Below are 17650 nucleotides of genomic sequence, written 5' to 3' on the forward strand. Positions count from 1 at the left end.
GATTTATGTGAGTATTGCCCCCTTGTTAGTGGGTTTGATCATCATACTGGGGCATCATGACACAGAGCTTCAGACAGCGGTGAACACTCGACGTCGGCACTGTAGATGGCTTAGGGTCAACCCGTTCTCGAATTGGCTTGCTACCACGCAAGAGATGTAAGCTCAAAGGATGGGAAGCTTATTTGTTGAGGTTGGGAACTGGATGCGAATACATTACAAGGCAGTCTCGAAGCAATCTGTGGTTGTTGCCCTTCTAAGTTGCCCAGCAGGGTTAGTGTATATTAACGAGTTTGCAATAGATAGGTATTGAACTACTTTGGCGGCTGTGTGTTTCTACGTACCTGGTACCCCTGTAGGAGGTGGGAAGAGTAGTAGATAGTTCCAAGTAAGAATAGGAAAAGATGGAAATTAGAGCTATTTGGCACCAGGACGACTAAGTTCTTTCTTGGCATACCAGCTATTCACATTTACCTACCTAGCTAGTTAACATTAGGTAGGTAGCTTTCTAGCTACCACAAGCCATCTACTGTTTCATCAACCACATCTCAACATGTTGGCAAATCCAAGGCCACAGAGCAAAATCATGCTCTCAGGTAGACGCTCCTCTTCTTCGGACTTCATACGGAGCAGGACAACACTAGGCACACTGACTGCCCAGTCCAACTGTCAGCCGGGGCATTTCTAGGGGCCACCACGGCTAAACTTGCTCAGAATCTAACTAAGTCCCCGAGCACCATCGCCGACGAAAAAATGCTCACATCGCGCTCGGCGCCAGCCTTGCTTGATGTTGTCAGTCGGGCGATTGAGCTCAAATCAATGTGAGAAGGCGCTCTAAGCTGCCTCAATCGGCCCTGACCCATATGAAAGAAACATCAGTGCCACAAGCATCGAAAAACTAAAATTGCCGTGATTTATGTTCAAATCTCCTGAGTGCAGACCACGCTATGTTGAAGTGCTTTCTGCTAGTGATTCTGGGATTCTTGTTAAAGAACCAACGAGGACCAGCCAAGAAATCTGAGCGGTGAAACGCCAAAGGTATCTATCATGGCTCAAGTCATTGGTGTTAGAGCCACCACAGATCTTGATCTCCATGCGACCAAGAGAGAAAATCAGGCTTTAGCCTGCAAGATTTTGATTGAGCTTCTCTCGTGGGTTTCAGTATGTCCATTCATATAACGTCTCTGACGGAACTGCTTCTCTAGGTATCAGTTTGCTTCTCCAGTCCGTTGGTACGTGTGTCTCCTTGCTCTCATAAATGTTTGATGATAACTTTAGCAAAGGATCGAAACCCAGAAGGAGTTCCTACGTGAACGCAATGGCATCGAACGTTATATCGAGATTGGCCCGGCTAAAATCCTGGCTACCATGATTGAAAAGAGTGCTTCAAAATGCTACGCGCCCCATACAAGATCTCGGTGGTCTCATTTCAAGTTTCTATCCTCTGCAGAAAATAAAAATGACGTGTACTACGAGTATCAAGAACGGGTAGAAGATACCATTGCAGCAAATTCTGCCAATGAAACCATCGATAAAGACACAGTCAACGTTACCCTCAAGGTAGAGGTCAAGACCTCCCCCACAAAAGTTGCTGAGGCCCATCTCGGCGAAATTTCCTCCGTAGCTGGGTCAATAGCTGTGGCAGATGCTTCACTAACTGCGGCACACGTGGTGCTTGCAATAACAGCACAGAAGTTGAAACGTGCATTTGACCAAGTCTCATCACAAAAGACAATTCGAGAGTTATCAGGAGGTGCGTCCGAACAAAAATTGTGGCCATTAGTATCAAATTAACAAGTCAAACTTAGGCAAATCAACTCTCCAGAATGAGCTCATTGGCGATCTAGGCGCAGAATTCGGCAATATTCCAGACGGCTCAGAAGACCTGACCTTGGAATCTCTTGGTGATGCACTCCAATCTACTTTCTCGGGAAAGCCTGGAAAACAACTCTCGGCCCTTGTCTCTAAGTTTATATCTGGGAGGATGCCTGCTGGCTTCACACAAGCTGCCATGTTGGCACATTTGCAAGACACTTGGGGACTCAGCAAGACTCACGCGCTCATTCCCATGGTCTTGAGTGTTACAGCAGAACCACCAAGTCGCCTGCCTGATATTGCTTCTGCAAAAGAATTTTTAGATTCTCAAACTCTCCGTTGGGCGGCCTTTTCAGGCATATCGATCTCCCCATTGAGTGCAGCTGTGTCTGTTCAGGTTCCTGTCACCATCGATTCAGCAGGTCTTGACCTCGTACGTAACGAACAGAAAGATTACCATCTCAAACAATACAAACTTTTGGCGAAGTTCTTGCAGATCAATCCTGATTTGGAGCATGAGAAAATACAAGAGCTGTTGGCTTCGGAGAAAGTACTCAAAGAGCGTTTGGACCAGTGGACGAACGAATTCGATGATCAATTCTTTGACGGTATCCAGCCTCTTTTCGATAGCCGCAGGATCCGGACTTATGATTCGTGGTGGAATTGGGCACGGGAAGACTTACTCAGGTTACTGAGTGATTCTTCTCTGAAACAGACCGATATACAGAGTCTTATTCACCTCGAAAGCGTTCAAGTACTGCTGAGTAGATTTGAGCCTAGTTGCTTGGACATCCTTCAGCATACGTGTGGTCCCCTCAATCTACATGGGCCTCGCCGAATCGCGAAGGAGATCGCTAGGCTTGGTCTCCGAGCAATGGAATTAGAACCTGTCTTCAAATACAACCAGCAAGCTATGGCTCCTAAGACACTCATAAGCAAGACAGGTGAGGTTGAATACCGCGAGATACCACGAGAGATCGCCAACTACAGTGCTTTGGTGGAACATGGGCGCCTGACACCAGATGGGGAGCACATACCATTCGTCCATCTGCGCAGTCGTCATCTTGAGCAGGGTTGGAAGTACAATCCCGAATCTACCAATATCTTGCTGTCGGCCTTACGTACCGGTACAACTTCAGGTATCACTTTTGCTGGCAAGACAGTCTTGGTCATTGGTGCAGGGCCAAATTCAATCGGTGCAGAAGTTGTCCAAGGGCTCCTGTGTGGCGGTGCTCAAGTCATCGTGACCACGAGCCGCGCTGTCTCAAATTCAGCGAAGTACTACCAAGATGTCTATCGCAAACATGGTGCCCGAGGATCTACTTTGTCAATCTTTCCGTTCAATCAAGCCAGCAAGAAAGACTGTGAAGCCTTGATTGACCATATCTACAGTTCTGATTCAAGAAATGCAGAAAATCTCGATTTTATCATCCCATTCGCTGCAATCCCAGAAAGTGGTGCAATTGACGCCCTGGACAGTAAATCAGAGCTTGCACATCGTGCGATGCTTACCAATGTGCTTCGAGTTCTTGGCCATCTGTGCAAGCAGAAGGAAGCACGTTCACTCGATACTCAGCCAACCACTGTGATCTTGCCACTCTCCCCGAATCATGGAACCTTTGGAGGGGACGGCATGTATGCTGAGTCCAAATTGGGGCTGGAAACGTTGTTCAACCGCTTTTATTCGGAGAATTGGTCAACGTACCTCAATATCTGTGGTACTGTTATTGGCTGGACTAGGGGCACAGGCTTGATGTCCAATAACAACATTGTTGCCGATGCCATTGAAAGTCATGGTGTGATCACATTTTCGCAGGCGGAGATGGCTTTCAATATTCTCGCATTGATGACTCCAGGTATCGCGACACTCTGTGAAGATCATCCTGTCTACGCCGATCTCAATGGTGGCTTACAATTTGTGAAGACCCTCAAGCAAGATATCGTTGTCGCCAGAAAAACCATATCTGACAACAGCCAACTCCAAAAGGCATTGCTTGCTGAGCGCCACCGACACCAGATGATTCTGATAGGCTCTGAACAGTACATAGCCGAACCCGCCACCCATGATCGCGCTACTAAACTCGCAAATATTAGCGTCGGCTTTCCCAATCTCCTTGATTATCGAGATCTGACTAGAGACGTCCAAAATCTCAATGGCATGCTTGATCTCTCGAGAGTTGTCGTTGTCGTTGGTTTTTCAGAGCTCGGCCCTTGGGGCAGCGCTAGAACTCGGTGGGAGATGGAACATCAGACCGAACTTTCGTTGGAAGGTTATGTCGAACTTGCTTGGATTATGGGCCTGATCGTGCATAAGGACGGCGACCTGAAGGGCCAACCTTACACTGGCTGGGTTGACAAGCAAAGCCAGGAGCCAGTGAAAGATGTTGATATCAAGGCAAGATATCACGACGATATCATGAATCATACAGGACTTCGGTTCATCGAGTCCGATGCCTTGGGAGGTTACGACCCGTCCAAGAAGGAGTTTCTCCATGAGGTTGTTGTTGATGATGACCTTCCGCCCTTCGAAGCATCCAAAGCTACAGCTGAAGCTTTTAAGCTCAGATTTCAAGATAAAGTTCGAATCGAATCCATTCCTGGAACTGATGATTACAGAGTGCAAGTTAAGAAAAGTGCACATTTCCTCGTCCCGAAAGCAACTCCATTTGATCGTGAGATCGCTGGACAACTGCCGAAGGGTTGGGATGCAAAGGCCTATGGTATACCTGAAGATATCATCCAACAGACAGATCCAACTACGCTTTATGCTCTCTGTTGTGTCTCTGAAGCTCTGCTGTCTGCTGGTATCCAGGATCCTTACGAGTTTTACAAGTATATTCATGTCTCCGAACTGGCTAATTGTATTGGCACTGGTGCTGGGCCACTACTGGCAATGAGAGGAGTATATCGAGACAGATATCTCGATCGGCCTGTTCAAAGCGACATTCTCCAGGAATCCTTCTTGAACACAATTGGGGCTTGGATCAACATGCTCATCCTATCTTCCACTGGCCCGATCAAGTCACCCGTCGGAGCCTGCGCTACCGCCATTGAATCACTCGATATTGGATGCGAAGCTATTCAAGGAGGTAAGTGCAAAGTGGCGCTCGTTGGTGGATGCGACGACTTTCAGGAGGAGATGTCTTTCGAGTTTGCCAAGATGAAAGCCACTGCCAGCAGCAACGATGAGTTCGAGCGCGGTCGAACGCCAAAGGAGATGTCTAGACCAAGTGCTGCCTCTCGCGGCGGCTTTGTCGAGTCAGCGGGATGCGGAGTGCAAATATTGATGAGCGCAGAGCAGGCCCTTAGAATGGGGCTTCCAATCTACGCAGTTGTGGCATATACACAGATGGCTGGCGACAAAATCGGGCGTTCTGTTCCTGCCCCCGGAAAAGGAATCTTGACTGCTGCCAGGGAGGTGTCGAGTCATGGGGAGTCGCACTTACTTGATCTGGATTTTCGCCGACAGCAACTTGAGCAGAGCTTCGAGCTCATCAAGGTTTGGAGAGACTCTCAGATCGAAAAAGCTAAAGGCCTTCCAGATTGGTCTGAACAAATGGTACAGGAAATCGAGACGGCCGCCGCCACCAAGGCCAGATCCGCCAAACGAACATGGGGGAATGACATTCGCCTGCAAGATCCTAAAATAGCGCCGATCAAAGCCGCCTTAGCTACATGGGGTCTAGGCATCAACGATATTGCCGTTGCGTCCATGCATGGCACATCCACCAAAGCAAATGACACGAACGAGGCCGATGTCATTAGCACTCAGCTCGCACATCTTGGACGTACGAAAGGCAATCCAATACTCGCTGTTTGTCAAAAATCACTGACAGGACATCCGAAAGGAGCAGCTGGTGCGTGGCAATTGAATGGCTGCATGCAAATGCTACAGACAGGAATCGTCCCCGGAAACAGAAACCTTGATAATGTTGAACGCAACTTGCGACAGTACGAACATATTGTGTATCCCATGGAATCAATTCGGCCAAGAGATGTCAAAGCTACCATGCTCACTTCCTTCGGTTTTGGTCAGAAAAGCGGCCTTGCAATTTGCGTTGCACCAAAGTATATTTTCTCAGCTATTGATAAAGAGTCATACGATAACTACAGATCTCTGGTCACCCTGCGGCAGCGCTCTGGCAATGTCGCTTTCCAGAAAGCGTTGATGACGAATTCCATCTTCAAGGCCAAAGAGCGCTCGCCGTGGGAGACTTCAGAAGGGACACTCAAGGAAGTGCTTTTGAATCCCAAGGCACGCGTCTCGAGCGATGCAGCCTCAGAGACCTTAGCATTCCATCGCTCGGAGACAACCTCTCATGGTTCCTCTCGAGCAGGAACTCCTCGTGACGAAGTAGAGCAGGAGATGCTGCTATTCAACTCAGTGCGTTCAATGTTGGGCACATCAGCCCTGTCGGATCAAACATCGGTCGGCATTGACGTTGAAAACATTTGCGATGTGCCTGTCGACAACGAGAACTTCATCAACCGCAATTACACCGCCATGGAACGTCAAAGTTGCCATTCAAAGCCGGATTCCAAGGCCTCATTCGCAGGGGTTTGGTGTGCCAAAGAGGCGGTCTTCAAAAGTCTTCAAATTCCTTCCCTCGGTGCTGGGGCTGCCATGGACGAGATTGAGATTTTACGTGATGAAAACGGGGTTCCGAAAGTCGAAGTAAGTCCATGATCATGACCTAACGTGATTTCGACTAACAACAGACTTCTACAGCTTCATGGAAGAATTAAGCAGGTGGCAGATGCAAAAGGTATATCGAAAATACACGTCAGCATCACCCATTCTGGGGGCACGGCAACTGCGATTGCACTTGCATCGTCATCTCCCTGATTGAGGTGCCGATATATTTCTTTTCCAGGAAGGGAGGTGGCCATAGCGAAATGGTTCGGGCTAGCATTGATTGCACTTCGAGAACAGCTCACAGCGTTTCCTTTGTTCAGCTGCCATGTATGGAGATGTGCTTTCGATCCAACTTCCTGTCCATCCTACGAAACAATTGAACTGGGCTAGGACGAGGCGCCACTAATTGTAGGGGTTTCCAGGCACTTACGCAGTTAGGATAGTCCATATAAATTCCACCCCAAACAAAGATCCATAGGCGGAGCCTACGCCTGGACTCGGAATCCAAAAACCATTTAACGGTCTTTAAAATCAGCCTGTTAGGCACCTGTGAAGTTAAAAGTTCTACAATGTTTAGGGCCTATTTTCAACCTCACTCTTCACCAGATCAATGGTACTCTAGTTAGGTAGTACCATGGTTAAATTCTCAATCTGCCTTCTTCCCCTTTGCCTTAGGTACGTATCAAAGTTCATTCATGCCCAAAACTTTCCACACCCCCCTAAGTTTAGTTGGCTGTCCAATTCGTGGCTACCGGCCACCAAGTGCCACGCAAAGTAAAACCCGCCGAAACGACAACCCGCCGCGTTTTCAGCCTTTATTCTAGGCGTAAATTAAATGTTTGGCATTCCCTCGACTGTTTGCCGCCTTCCAGAGAATCTACTCGGCATTCAGCCTTGCTACGCAAAATGTCTCGAGATCTCAAAGATACGAAAGGTTGTTGTAGCTGTAGTTACAAGGCTCCCAAAGGATGAGCATGAATGCCTGTTGAGAATAGAGGGAAAGTTGTCTCAATTGCTTAAGGAAACAGGAAGCAATAAGGACAGTTTTGTTCATGCATCCATTCCGTTGTTTGAATATTGATTTTACTAGAATGCCCATGTCAGGCACAAACGCAGGTATATCGATTTCTTCTTAGGAGCACAAAAAGCTCAAGTACCTAAATCTACTAAGTTGGCAAAGCTCTATCCTATGCAAGTCTCTCACTATCTGGGTGAGTATCAATGGTACAATCTATCCGGTGCGCCAGAAATCAGACCTGTTATTTTTCGTCCTGATTTTCGGCTTCTTTCTCAGCGACTGGCTCCGTCCAATACTCGGCTTTAAGCTTCGAACCTCTTTGTGCATTTCCCTTCTTCTCTGATGTCACATCGGCGTTTCGATCGTGAACTGCAGATCTCATGACCTGCTCATTTAACCTTGTAACCTCGATATCTTTTGCTGATTTCTTATCGGCTTCTTCTTTAATATTTCTCCATTCCATGATCAAGGCAGGTAGTAGTGTCGCAGCGCTTAACGCAACGGATACAAAGATGCATTGAGTCACACTCTTGTTGAACGCTGACTGAACCTGCGGGATGTAGATTTGCGGAACAACGTCTTTCAGTTCAAGAACACCCGTTGCATCTATGTTTGTGCCATTCATCCCTGGAATTGCGGAGAGCTTCTTCTGTAGCACACTCTCAAATATAGCTTGTGCAACGGGGACGAAAATGGCGCCACCAAGGTTCTGTCCGAAGAAATTGAGTGCCATGCCTGTGCTAATGTCGCTCCTGTCTAGTACAGTTTGGGCCGCCATGTTGGTCGTTTGCATGGCCATGCCTGTGCCAAAACCATACAAAGCCTGATAGCCTATCCAACTAGAGCTGCTAGTGGTAGTCCTCAACTCTGTCAGCAGTGCGGCTCCCACTGTGGTCAACACTGGAGAGAAGAGGATGGGTGGCATGTAGTAGCCCACACGTTGAGTAAAGCCACCCGCAATGATACTCATTACCACTAGACTGATGACTAGTGGCAACAAGCTCACCCCGGCGTGCGTAGGGGTGTCAAATCTGACGGCCTCAAACCAGATGGGTAGAAAATATACGATCGTAAAGAGACTACCGTTCAGTAAAAACAAAAACATGACACCACCGAGGACCGATCGTTGTGTAGCGATGCGCATGGGAATGGTGGCGGTGCGAGGTTGAAAGACTTGGAGTACCCAAAATGCCACAAAGAGGACTCCGCTGGTCACTAGAAGCCCAATAATCTTCGGGTTTGACCAAGGATAGCGTGAACCACCCCATTGGAGTCCTAGCACCAAGCATACGATACTGGGTACGAAGATGACTGTCCCGACGGGGTCAAGTCGAATGATGTGCTGAAAAACAGTGAGTCTCTCTCTAGACTGTCGTTCGACCTGAAGGAAGAATACGATTGCTAGGACCGTGACTGCCCCAATCGGGAGGTTGATGTAAAAACACCACCTCCAGGTGATGGTGGTGAGCACTCCTAGAGATCATTACGTGGTAAGTAATTGAGTTTCAGGTCGTGGAAGGAACAGCTCGCCTTACCACCGAGCAGTGGACCGAGCACAGAGGCGATGCCAAATACTGCGCCGAACAAGCCGTAGAAGATCGGGCGCTTGCGAAGTGGGATCAGCGGAACGATCACCATCATTCCACCGGTAAAGATACCCGACGATCCAAGCCCAGCGATGGCGCGCCCAATGATCAGTGCAGCAGATGTAGGAGCGGCACCACAGATAGCTGATCCTACTTCGAAGATAACCACTGATCCTAGAAACGCTGTCTTGATGGGATAATGTTTATAAATTTTGCCAAACATCAGGCTAAAGGCAGCCCCCGTCATCATGTAGGCACTGCCGTACCAACCAATATCGTCCACGGAGTCGAATGTATCAGTGATCTCAGGTATTGCCACGGAAATAATCGTACGGTCCTTTAGAGCGACCACGATGTTAGTTATACTCCATAATCTGTAGCACAATAAGATTGAACTCACCAAGGCTACGAGGAAGACTGCGAGGTACAGGCCTAGCATAACTAGATTGAACTTGACCGTCTTCGGTTGATAGTTGGCTTCAGAATCGGCATCCAGAGCTGCGAATGCTCTCGTTCCTGCTTCATCATGTAAAGGGGGAAAGTCGACTTTCGCGCGGTCCTGTCGCGGCAGCGAACCTGTACTTGTTTCTGAAGTTGGTGTGGCAGGGGAGTTTCCCTGGGAAGCATTTTCATATGCCATTGCGTAAAGCTGATTCGGATTCGACATGGCCACTAACACTATTACTAGGCTTGTCTTGTGTGACTATAATGAAGAGGAAATGGGAAAACTTGGTGGGAAGATGTCGAGCTCTCAAGTAGGTACGTTGCTTAAATCGTGAAGCTTTCTGTGCATTGGGTAGTTCAGGCGACGGACAGGCGAATGTGCCACAGTATCGATAGAAGCATGTATTCTCAATACTCATCCGGCAGCATGATGGCATGCAGAAACGTAACCATTCCTTCTTGGACGTGCTTCGTACCCACCTAGGTACTATCCTGGGAAATCCACGCCGACGATGGTATGAATTAGCATTGCGTCGGCCATGCGCCATGAAATTAATTGAAGCCCGAAACGGAGACGAGGAGTATTGATTAGGATCCTCCTGCAAGTGCTTTTAGGGTCCCAGATGTATCACATGTGAAAAACCAACGATTGCCAATGGGAGGTAGCGATGCGTGCACAGATTGACCGGGTAAATCGCGTCGTTGATGTCAAGGAACAAGCATTCGCACAAGCCCCCTTTAGGAGGCTTAATCGACCTTGGCTCGGTCGGCTGCTTACGAGCGAACCCCGCTGTGGACCGTCCTCGCGGTCTCGCCCGACACCATGAACGGGTGATCGCTGTGCGGGCTCATCAAGGTAAGTGGGCTGAATGCCCCTCGGCTCGGGGTTGGATGTCGAGACACTTCGGCGATCAAAAACCCCTGGTTAGTCAAAGAGTTGGCCAGCACTGATCAGGCCTCGCTCATGCAGCTGGTCACTAGCATCGGCGCATTCTTTGAAACAGGTGGGACCTCTACTTACTCGTATTGAAATGATGCTGCCTGCAGGTTGTCTGCATGTCAGGGTCCCAACCCTGGTTTCTTTCGCGCGAGACTCAACGGCTTTTGGCTTTGAGCCGACCACTGGTGACACAGACTATTGCCAAACATCTAGCATATGAACAACACCTTGCCATGAACCATTATTATTGAGGCAGGGAACATTACTCAATACTTCAGACGGCCACCAACAAGTCCGAGAGCTTTCTTTGCACAAATCCAACAATTTTATCCTACTTGCACCTCTACTTGAATCAATTACCTTCATAGCTGAAAAGTCCCAAAGATACCTCTCGCTTAACATCTCGGACTTGCACGTTAAAGCGTGCATAACCTATACGACACCGAAAGACCCTCGGATCATATCGACAATGGCAAAGGGTATTGCAAGAATCGCCGTGGTCGTATGCTCCAACAGGAAGCCTCGTGCCAATCCGCAGATTGCCAATTTCGTCCTAGAGACGATCGAGTCAACATTTCAAGATAGATGGGATCTCACACCAGAGCTGAAGGTCATTGACTTGGGTGAGAAGAATCTCCCCTTCTTCGACGAACCTGGTGTTCCATCACAAATCCACGATTATACCAAATATGCTCACGAACACACCCGCGCATGGAGTCAAGAAGTACAGAGTTACGACGCTTTCATCTTCGTCACACCCCAATACAACTGGGGCTATCCAGCCGTCCTCAAGAACGCTATTGATTATCTTTATAACGAGTGGAAGGGCAAGGCAGCGATGATAGTTAGCTATGGTGGTCATGGTGGCGGCAGAGCTGGTGTGCAATTGAGACAAGTTCTCTGCGGCGTCCACATGGTACCCACCAAAAAGCCCGTTGAGCTTGCTTTCCCAAATCGAAAGATCCTACTCGAAGCCGCTACTGGCAAAGACCTTGGCCTAGATGGCTTCTCTGACAAAGGTGTGTGGAGTGGCGCAACCAGAAAGCAGATCGCTGAGACATTTGCGGAGATGATGGATATCTTGTGCAGCAATGTAGGTCTATGAGCATCATTGATATCTGCCGCTTGCTAATGAATATTTCAGAAACTCAAAAAAGGTCTCAAGTCAGCTGCCGTTACGTTTGGCTTCGCGAAGGAAGAAATCCGCAGGAAATTCAAGAAATCATCTGTCGACCATTCAAATGGCACAGAAGAATCAAAGCGGGAATAGTGCGGCTCATTCCAGGGCTCTGTCGCTACATATAGCTTTCAAAGGTTCTCAAAAGGCTCGATGGCGGCAATCCATTAGTATGAAGCCTGGGGCTGTATGGCTTGACATTGGCGTTGTCGGGGCGTTACAAGTATTCTAGAGTAAAGCAACAGCATCGTTTGAGATAGTCGCTATCATCTGGGTTGAGTAGTATGCTATCTCCGCTTACAAAATGGAACATGTCTCGTAGATCAATGCTTTTTTTTTCGACGAACGGCCCTGCAGCGAAGCCGGAATGCTAGATCTTACGCTTGGCACCTGGGGAACAGATTAGAACTAATGTACAGAACTGTTGCTGTACTCAACTACGATCAATGGGAACGAGTGCTTGGTTGAGGGTTTCGACTCGCTACTAGCCCCAAGCGCCCATGAAACTCAACTGTCACATCGTATTGTTTTGTTGGCTCATCGAGGCTGCGAGCCTCTAACTTGGTACCTAATTACTTCGTAATTGAGTTACCCCCGTCGCTGCATTCAGACTCCTTAGAAGACCCCCTCGCCGACCGCTGTGGCTTTGGCCCGGGCGTAGAGCTCTGAGCTTTCACATGCCAGACCTGTGAACTCATTTCTCTTCCGTTTTACGCTTTAGAGCCTCCCTATTGGCTTTGCTAGAATCATGCAGGGAAACTGCAGAGCGTCCTCAGAGCGTTATTATCTTCCGCCAGTGTGGGGATCCCAGCATGGCAGCCGAGTCATGCAAAGATTGCAGCATTGCAAATCGCCAGAAAAATCCACCGACCTTAAGTCTTGATGTAGGCAAGCCTCCACCCTTTCACTTGCGGCGCGTGATAGTACTTCTCATCAACAACGCAGCCGAAATCCGTTATACGTCATTCTTGAGATCTGGAAAGTGACCGACAGAAATGCCTAGCCGTTCCACTTATGGAAGGATCATAATCTGTCGTAGATGATCACTCTCATTGAGAGATCTTTAACTCTAGGCAAACCGAGATGATCATACAACAACCATATCGACTTACAGGCAGTCTTGATCATGAGGCCATGAAAATACCATTGACTCGATGAAATTTGCTCAAGAGGATTGTGCTACATCCAGCTATCATGTCCTACCAGATTCAATATGAAGATAGTTGCCAAGCACCAATCCTGAGTGGCTCGTCGGCGTCGACCACAACCACCCCAACACAGGCGACATCAACGTCCACGTCATCAAGTTTGTTGTCAGCCGTTGTGCCAGCATTCACAGTTGCACCTGTGCCGTCGTTACCACCTGGACATCATGCCGAGCAGTCCAGTCCACCCTACCTGCCTCAAACAGCAATCTTAGGAGAGATACCATCGAAGTCAGTGGATATTCCAATAACGACAGTGTTTCTGATCCTCTTCATCGTGGGTGCTGCGAGCAACATGATAATTTTCAGGCAAAACAAAGCTAAAGGGCATCTATTCATACCCTCATTACTTTTGTATGTGTTCTGCATGGCACGGGTAGTGAGTTGCATCATGAGGATAGCATGGTCGTGCTATCCCGAGAATGCTCGACTGTCCATCGCCGCGTTTATATTTGTGTCAGCCGGAGTGTTGATCATGTTTGTGGCCAACCTCACCTTTGCACAACGAATGATCAGAGCCTCGCAACCGGCACTGGGGTGGCACCCTGGTTTTGCAAAGTTCTTCAAAGTCCTGTATGCCCTGACTGTTATGCTGTTGATCACGGCAGTCTACGCAATCATTCACTCTCATTATACCTTGGATCGCGATAAACTTGCGACCGACTTGGCGTTAGAGCTGGCCGCAATGACATACTTCATGTTTTTGGCAGCTCTCCCAATAATTCTGCTTTATCTCGCCCGTGCCATTCCAAGGACCAGAACGATTGAGAAATTTGGCTCCGGGCGATGGAAGACTAAAGTGCGAATATTGATTCTTGGGTCCTTACTCTGTTTGTTCGGTGCTGCCTTCCGAACCGGTTCTCAATTTCTACATCCCCGGCGCCCAGATGATCCTGCCTGGTATCACAGCAAGGCATGTTTCTACATATTCAACTTCACAATCGAGGTCATGGTCGTCTACCTGTATCTCATTACGAGAGTCGATCGGCGCTTTCATATCCCCAATGGAAGTCGTAAATACGGTGACTACTCCGACCACAAGACAGTGTCGGAGGCTTCAAGCGAAACCGATGGATCCCAGAACCGGAATTCTAGCTTCGGCAGCTACGCACGCATCTTCGACGGCAGCTCTTCTATCTACTCTTGGGGGGACGAGAAAGATTTGGATGAAAAGGTACATTCACCAAATACATGGTCCCAGTTTTCAGACGACAAGGTGGAGGATGAATGGACATCGCCGGACTCGACCATCCAGCTACCACCAGCCGTGAGACAGAGTAGAATAAGAGTAGTGACGATGGATCAGGCGCCGTTTGTGGATATAGGGTTTCTCCACGAGGAACACGATGGGTATGACTACTGGTTTGAGCTACCGCCGCCCGTGGTGTTGAGGTCTTTTGGGCTTTGAGTACTCGAGTAGAGGGTATGGGTGGCATATTTTCATGGGTTGGCAGTTAGAGATCATATCTTGAAGGGCGGTTATGGGTTTGTTGTGTCTCGTGGCCAATCTCTGGCTAGGATGTGAATAGTAATGAGATCCTCAACGATCCCTAAATGAAAAGTCCCTTAGTTCGATTCGCCGTATAACCTGAGGCCACAACTTCGAGTTCTAGGAGGGTGTGAAAGAGTGTTGGAGACCACCCTCCTCTCGACCACCACAGTCGACCACCAAAGCTCAATCCCACTCAAGTAATTTCGGCCACTTTTATTTGCCGATAACAACTGACATTCCCACAGTTCGGTGTCAGGGGCTCAGCTGATGACTACTGAACGTACGACTGCTCCAATCCCAGCTACAGAACCGGATCGATATGTGGTCGAAAGAGATTTGGAACGCCGACGCTGGATAATGTCCAACAACATGCTCGGTGCGCTCATAAGCGGCCTTAAGCTTCGCATATCAACGAACGTACAGGACATACGGCACTCGGCTAGCTTAAAGACTGCTTATACCTATCACCAAAATCATTGCACCTGGTTGGGATCACAAAAGCAGATATCTTTTACAGAAAAACTAAATTCCGGTTGCGTGTGAGACGATGGGATTGAAAATCATTGTTGTCGGAGCTGGTATCGCTGGTTTGACTACTGCCTTAGCTTTGAGGCAAGTAGGACATTCCGTAGAGGTAGGCTGATTTCTGGTTTCTTGCGGTGGGCCGCGCTTGTATCGAAATCAATCCTCATCTCTATTATTATTGCTGACTTGTCCGTCCGCATAGATATTCGAGAAGTCGAAATTTGCGAAAGAAGTCGGTGCGGCCTTGGGCCTCACCCCTAATGGATCCCGGGTACTCGCGACTTTAGGCTTCTCTTTCGAAAGTGCTCGGGCCAGAGAAGTCAGCAGCTGGGATGTTGTCGATGGTGTCACTCTGCAAACGCTTAAGAGCATGGACTTCACCACGGCGCGGGCGCAGTTCGGATTCCCAGCGTATTCAGTCCATCGTGTTGATTTTCATGGTGAATTGCTCCGTTTGGCGCAGAAGTCTGGCGTTGCAGGTGAAGAGCCTGTGACGTTACATCTTGCCTCACCTGTGGTCAGCGCGGATGCACAAGAGGGCCTCGTTGTACTCCAAGATGGATCCCACCATCACGCAGATTTGATAATTGGTGCGGATGGCATTCATTCTGTGCTCAGACCTGTTGTGACCGGCTCCCTGGAGAAGCCACGCTTCACCGACCTTAGTGCCTTCAGGTTCCTCATCCCTACCAATAAGATGCGTGACGATCCTGCTCTAGATGGTTTGATGAAGTGGAAGGGAACAGGAGCTGCGACGCTTGCGAACCCGAATGACCCATTTCCAAAACGGCATATGATGTGGTATGACTGCCAGGAGTAAGTGGCCACTCCTTGTTCGTGCGAAAATTGAATACTCAGACAGGTGCTAGTGGTGAGGTGCAGAATTTCGTAGGCATTAGCCATGCTAGAGATGAGCCTCACGAGGATTCCGCAAATCCGGGTGCGTACCGATGTCTCACTCCTAGGTGAAGAGGTCTTGATGTTGATATCCCTTGTACAGACTTCACTGCCCCAATGCTTGAAGATTTTCAGGCCTATCATCCTGATCTCAGGCATGTGATCAAGATTGCTGAAGATATCTCTTGTTGGCCTCTCATGGCCCGTGATCCACTGCCATCATGGACGAAGGGGAAGATTATTTTAGTGGGTGATGCTGCTCATCCTGTAAGTTGCTTCAATTCTGTAAGATCTGAGAAAGAGTGGCAGGTGTATAAGTGTTATATCTAACGATAAAACAAAAGATGCTTCCCTTCGGTGGACAAGGCTCGAACCAGGCTATCGAAGACGCTGGCGCATTAGGAATTGTCCTCGCAGGAGCTGAAAATGTCACAGATATACCTGGACGGCTGAAGGTTTTTGAGGATGTGAGAATCAACCGAGCGTCCACCATTCAAATTTTATCCACGACCCGGGCTGGCACCGAGAAGAGTGTCGAAGAAGCTCTCAAGCAATACGTAGCCCCTGGAACCAAAGTCCCTGGTTCTCTAGCGGAGCGGAACTGGGATGCCTACAGGTAAGTAGCTCGCTGTTCTCCTCCGGGCACACATCAACTCATTGTGATATAGCCACAACGTCCTGCAAGCGGCTGCAGAGGCTTTGGCCGCTGCCAAAATGTTGCCAGACACGTCCGCAAATCACGAAGATCTGTTCGATCTGGATCAAGGTCACTCCTTACTCCTACCAGCAAAGAAAGACTTTCCAGGTATTCAGGAGGTGGCACCAAGGGCACAGAGTGCGGTCTAGGAAACGATGGCTTGTAGCATACTAACTAATGACCTACATAGTCACTGAAATACAGGAATAAGTGGTTTTCCATCAGGGTGATCCAGGTAGCGTAAAAGGCTACACATTCAACAACAACGCCTCAAAGTATTGGTTCAATAAGCTCGGAGGAGAGCAGTTATTCGGTCAACTAAGTGATATGGTGATGATGAAAAAGCCGAAGTAGTAAAACATGAAAGCTTGTGCCTGTACGGAGTATGGTTCACCGGCTCTAGTTAGTTACCTAATTAGCAATCGCTATGCTCAATCTCCTTGTGGTTGAGGGCTGCGTAGGCCGAGGCTAACTAACTAGTACGGTGGGGGTTTAGCACAGACATCAATAAGCATGCATTATGTGGCTACTACACCTAAGATAAATCAGGTCCCTAGGTACCGAGTACAGTACCTAACTTGCCTACCTAACTAGTTAGGTACCTAGGTAGGTAATTGTACACCCCCCTTGAGAATCTTAGGGTATGGGTGTCTGGGCGGGTGTCGAGGTTAGGAACTGATAGGTGATAACTTAGATACCTACCTAGGTATGTAGTTAACTAAACAACAACTTGGCCAGATACCTCTCGGCCCCCTATCGTGCTCCCCACTTTAGGCGTATTAACCACACACTCCCGTTTATCCCCCGCACTGGCTAAAAACACATTCTACCTAGGTAGGTGTTGGGTGTCTGGTGTCTATCAAAATGCTTGGCGTCGCAAGCTGTCATCCAGCTTCGAACTTTCAGTTCTATTGCGTGCTCTTTTTCTGCAAACTTGATCTCGTACGGACACCCCTTCTCACAGTCACTAGGACACCGGCTCCCGACCTTGCTTGAAGATGGAACCACCTGATGAACGGACAATCCTAGACGAGTATTCATCGTTTCGAGTTCCCGACGTGGGGCTCAAGTAAACCACTCCGTACCTAAGTCAGGACCAACATGAACGCCGGTCGGACCATTGCACACCAGGCCACTTGGATATGAGCCACTAAGACCAGCTTCAATGCACCGGTCAAAACAAATACTAGTGATTGTCGGTACTTTTCAAGGTTTAGCAGC

General features: G+C 48.5%; 5 protein-coding genes across 5 annotated transcripts; 4 read left to right on the top strand and 1 right to left on the bottom strand.

Annotated features, from left to right (window-relative positions):
* Window positions 1–1044: 1044 nt before the first annotated feature.
* On the top strand, window positions 1045–6558 carry LTR84_000289 (uncharacterized protein; the record flags this gene model as incomplete). Its single annotated transcript, XM_064843920.1, has 5 exons — window positions 1045–1148; window positions 1203–1229; window positions 1281–1750; window positions 1806–6487; window positions 6532–6558. 5 exons carry the CDS (start codon window positions 1045–1047, stop codon window positions 6556–6558), a joined length of 5310 nt encoding a protein of 1769 aa, XP_064711780.1.
* A 1149-nt stretch (window positions 6559–7707) lies between these two features.
* Window positions 7708–9692, bottom strand: LTR84_000290 (uncharacterized protein; the record flags this gene model as incomplete). Its single annotated transcript, XM_064843921.1, has 3 exons — window positions 7708–8939; window positions 9002–9389; window positions 9453–9692. The coding sequence occupies 3 exons, from the start codon at window positions 9690–9692 to the stop codon at window positions 7708–7710; spliced, it is 1860 nt and encodes a 619-aa protein (XP_064711781.1).
* A 1213-nt stretch (window positions 9693–10905) lies between these two features.
* On the top strand, window positions 10906–11706 carry LTR84_000291 (uncharacterized protein; the record flags this gene model as incomplete). The annotated part of the gene is made up of 2 exons (XM_064843922.1): window positions 10906–11529; window positions 11581–11706. 2 exons carry the CDS (start codon window positions 10906–10908, stop codon window positions 11704–11706), a joined length of 750 nt encoding a protein of 249 aa, XP_064711782.1.
* Window positions 11707–13185: 1479 nt separating this feature from the next.
* LTR84_000292 (uncharacterized protein) lies at window positions 13186–14226 on the top strand (the record flags this gene model as incomplete). Its single annotated transcript, XM_064843923.1, has 2 exons — window positions 13186–13194; window positions 13240–14226. 2 exons carry the CDS (start codon window positions 13186–13188, stop codon window positions 14224–14226), a joined length of 996 nt encoding a protein of 331 aa, XP_064711783.1.
* A 453-nt stretch (window positions 14227–14679) lies between these two features.
* On the top strand, window positions 14680–16578 carry LTR84_000293 (uncharacterized protein; the record flags this gene model as incomplete). The annotated part of the gene is made up of 7 exons (XM_064843924.1): window positions 14680–14686; window positions 14931–14944; window positions 15038–15651; window positions 15705–15775; window positions 15836–15999; window positions 16077–16348; window positions 16401–16578. The coding sequence occupies 7 exons, from the start codon at window positions 14680–14682 to the stop codon at window positions 16576–16578; spliced, it is 1320 nt and encodes a 439-aa protein (XP_064711784.1).
* Window positions 16579–17650: the final 1072 nt, after the last annotated feature.

The sequence above is a fragment of the Exophiala bonariae genome (genome assembly GCF_035927105.1).
Source record: "Exophiala bonariae strain CCFEE 5792 chromosome Unknown scaffold_1, whole genome shotgun sequence".
Lineage (NCBI taxonomy): Eukaryota > Fungi > Ascomycota > Eurotiomycetes > Chaetothyriales > Herpotrichiellaceae > Exophiala > Exophiala bonariae.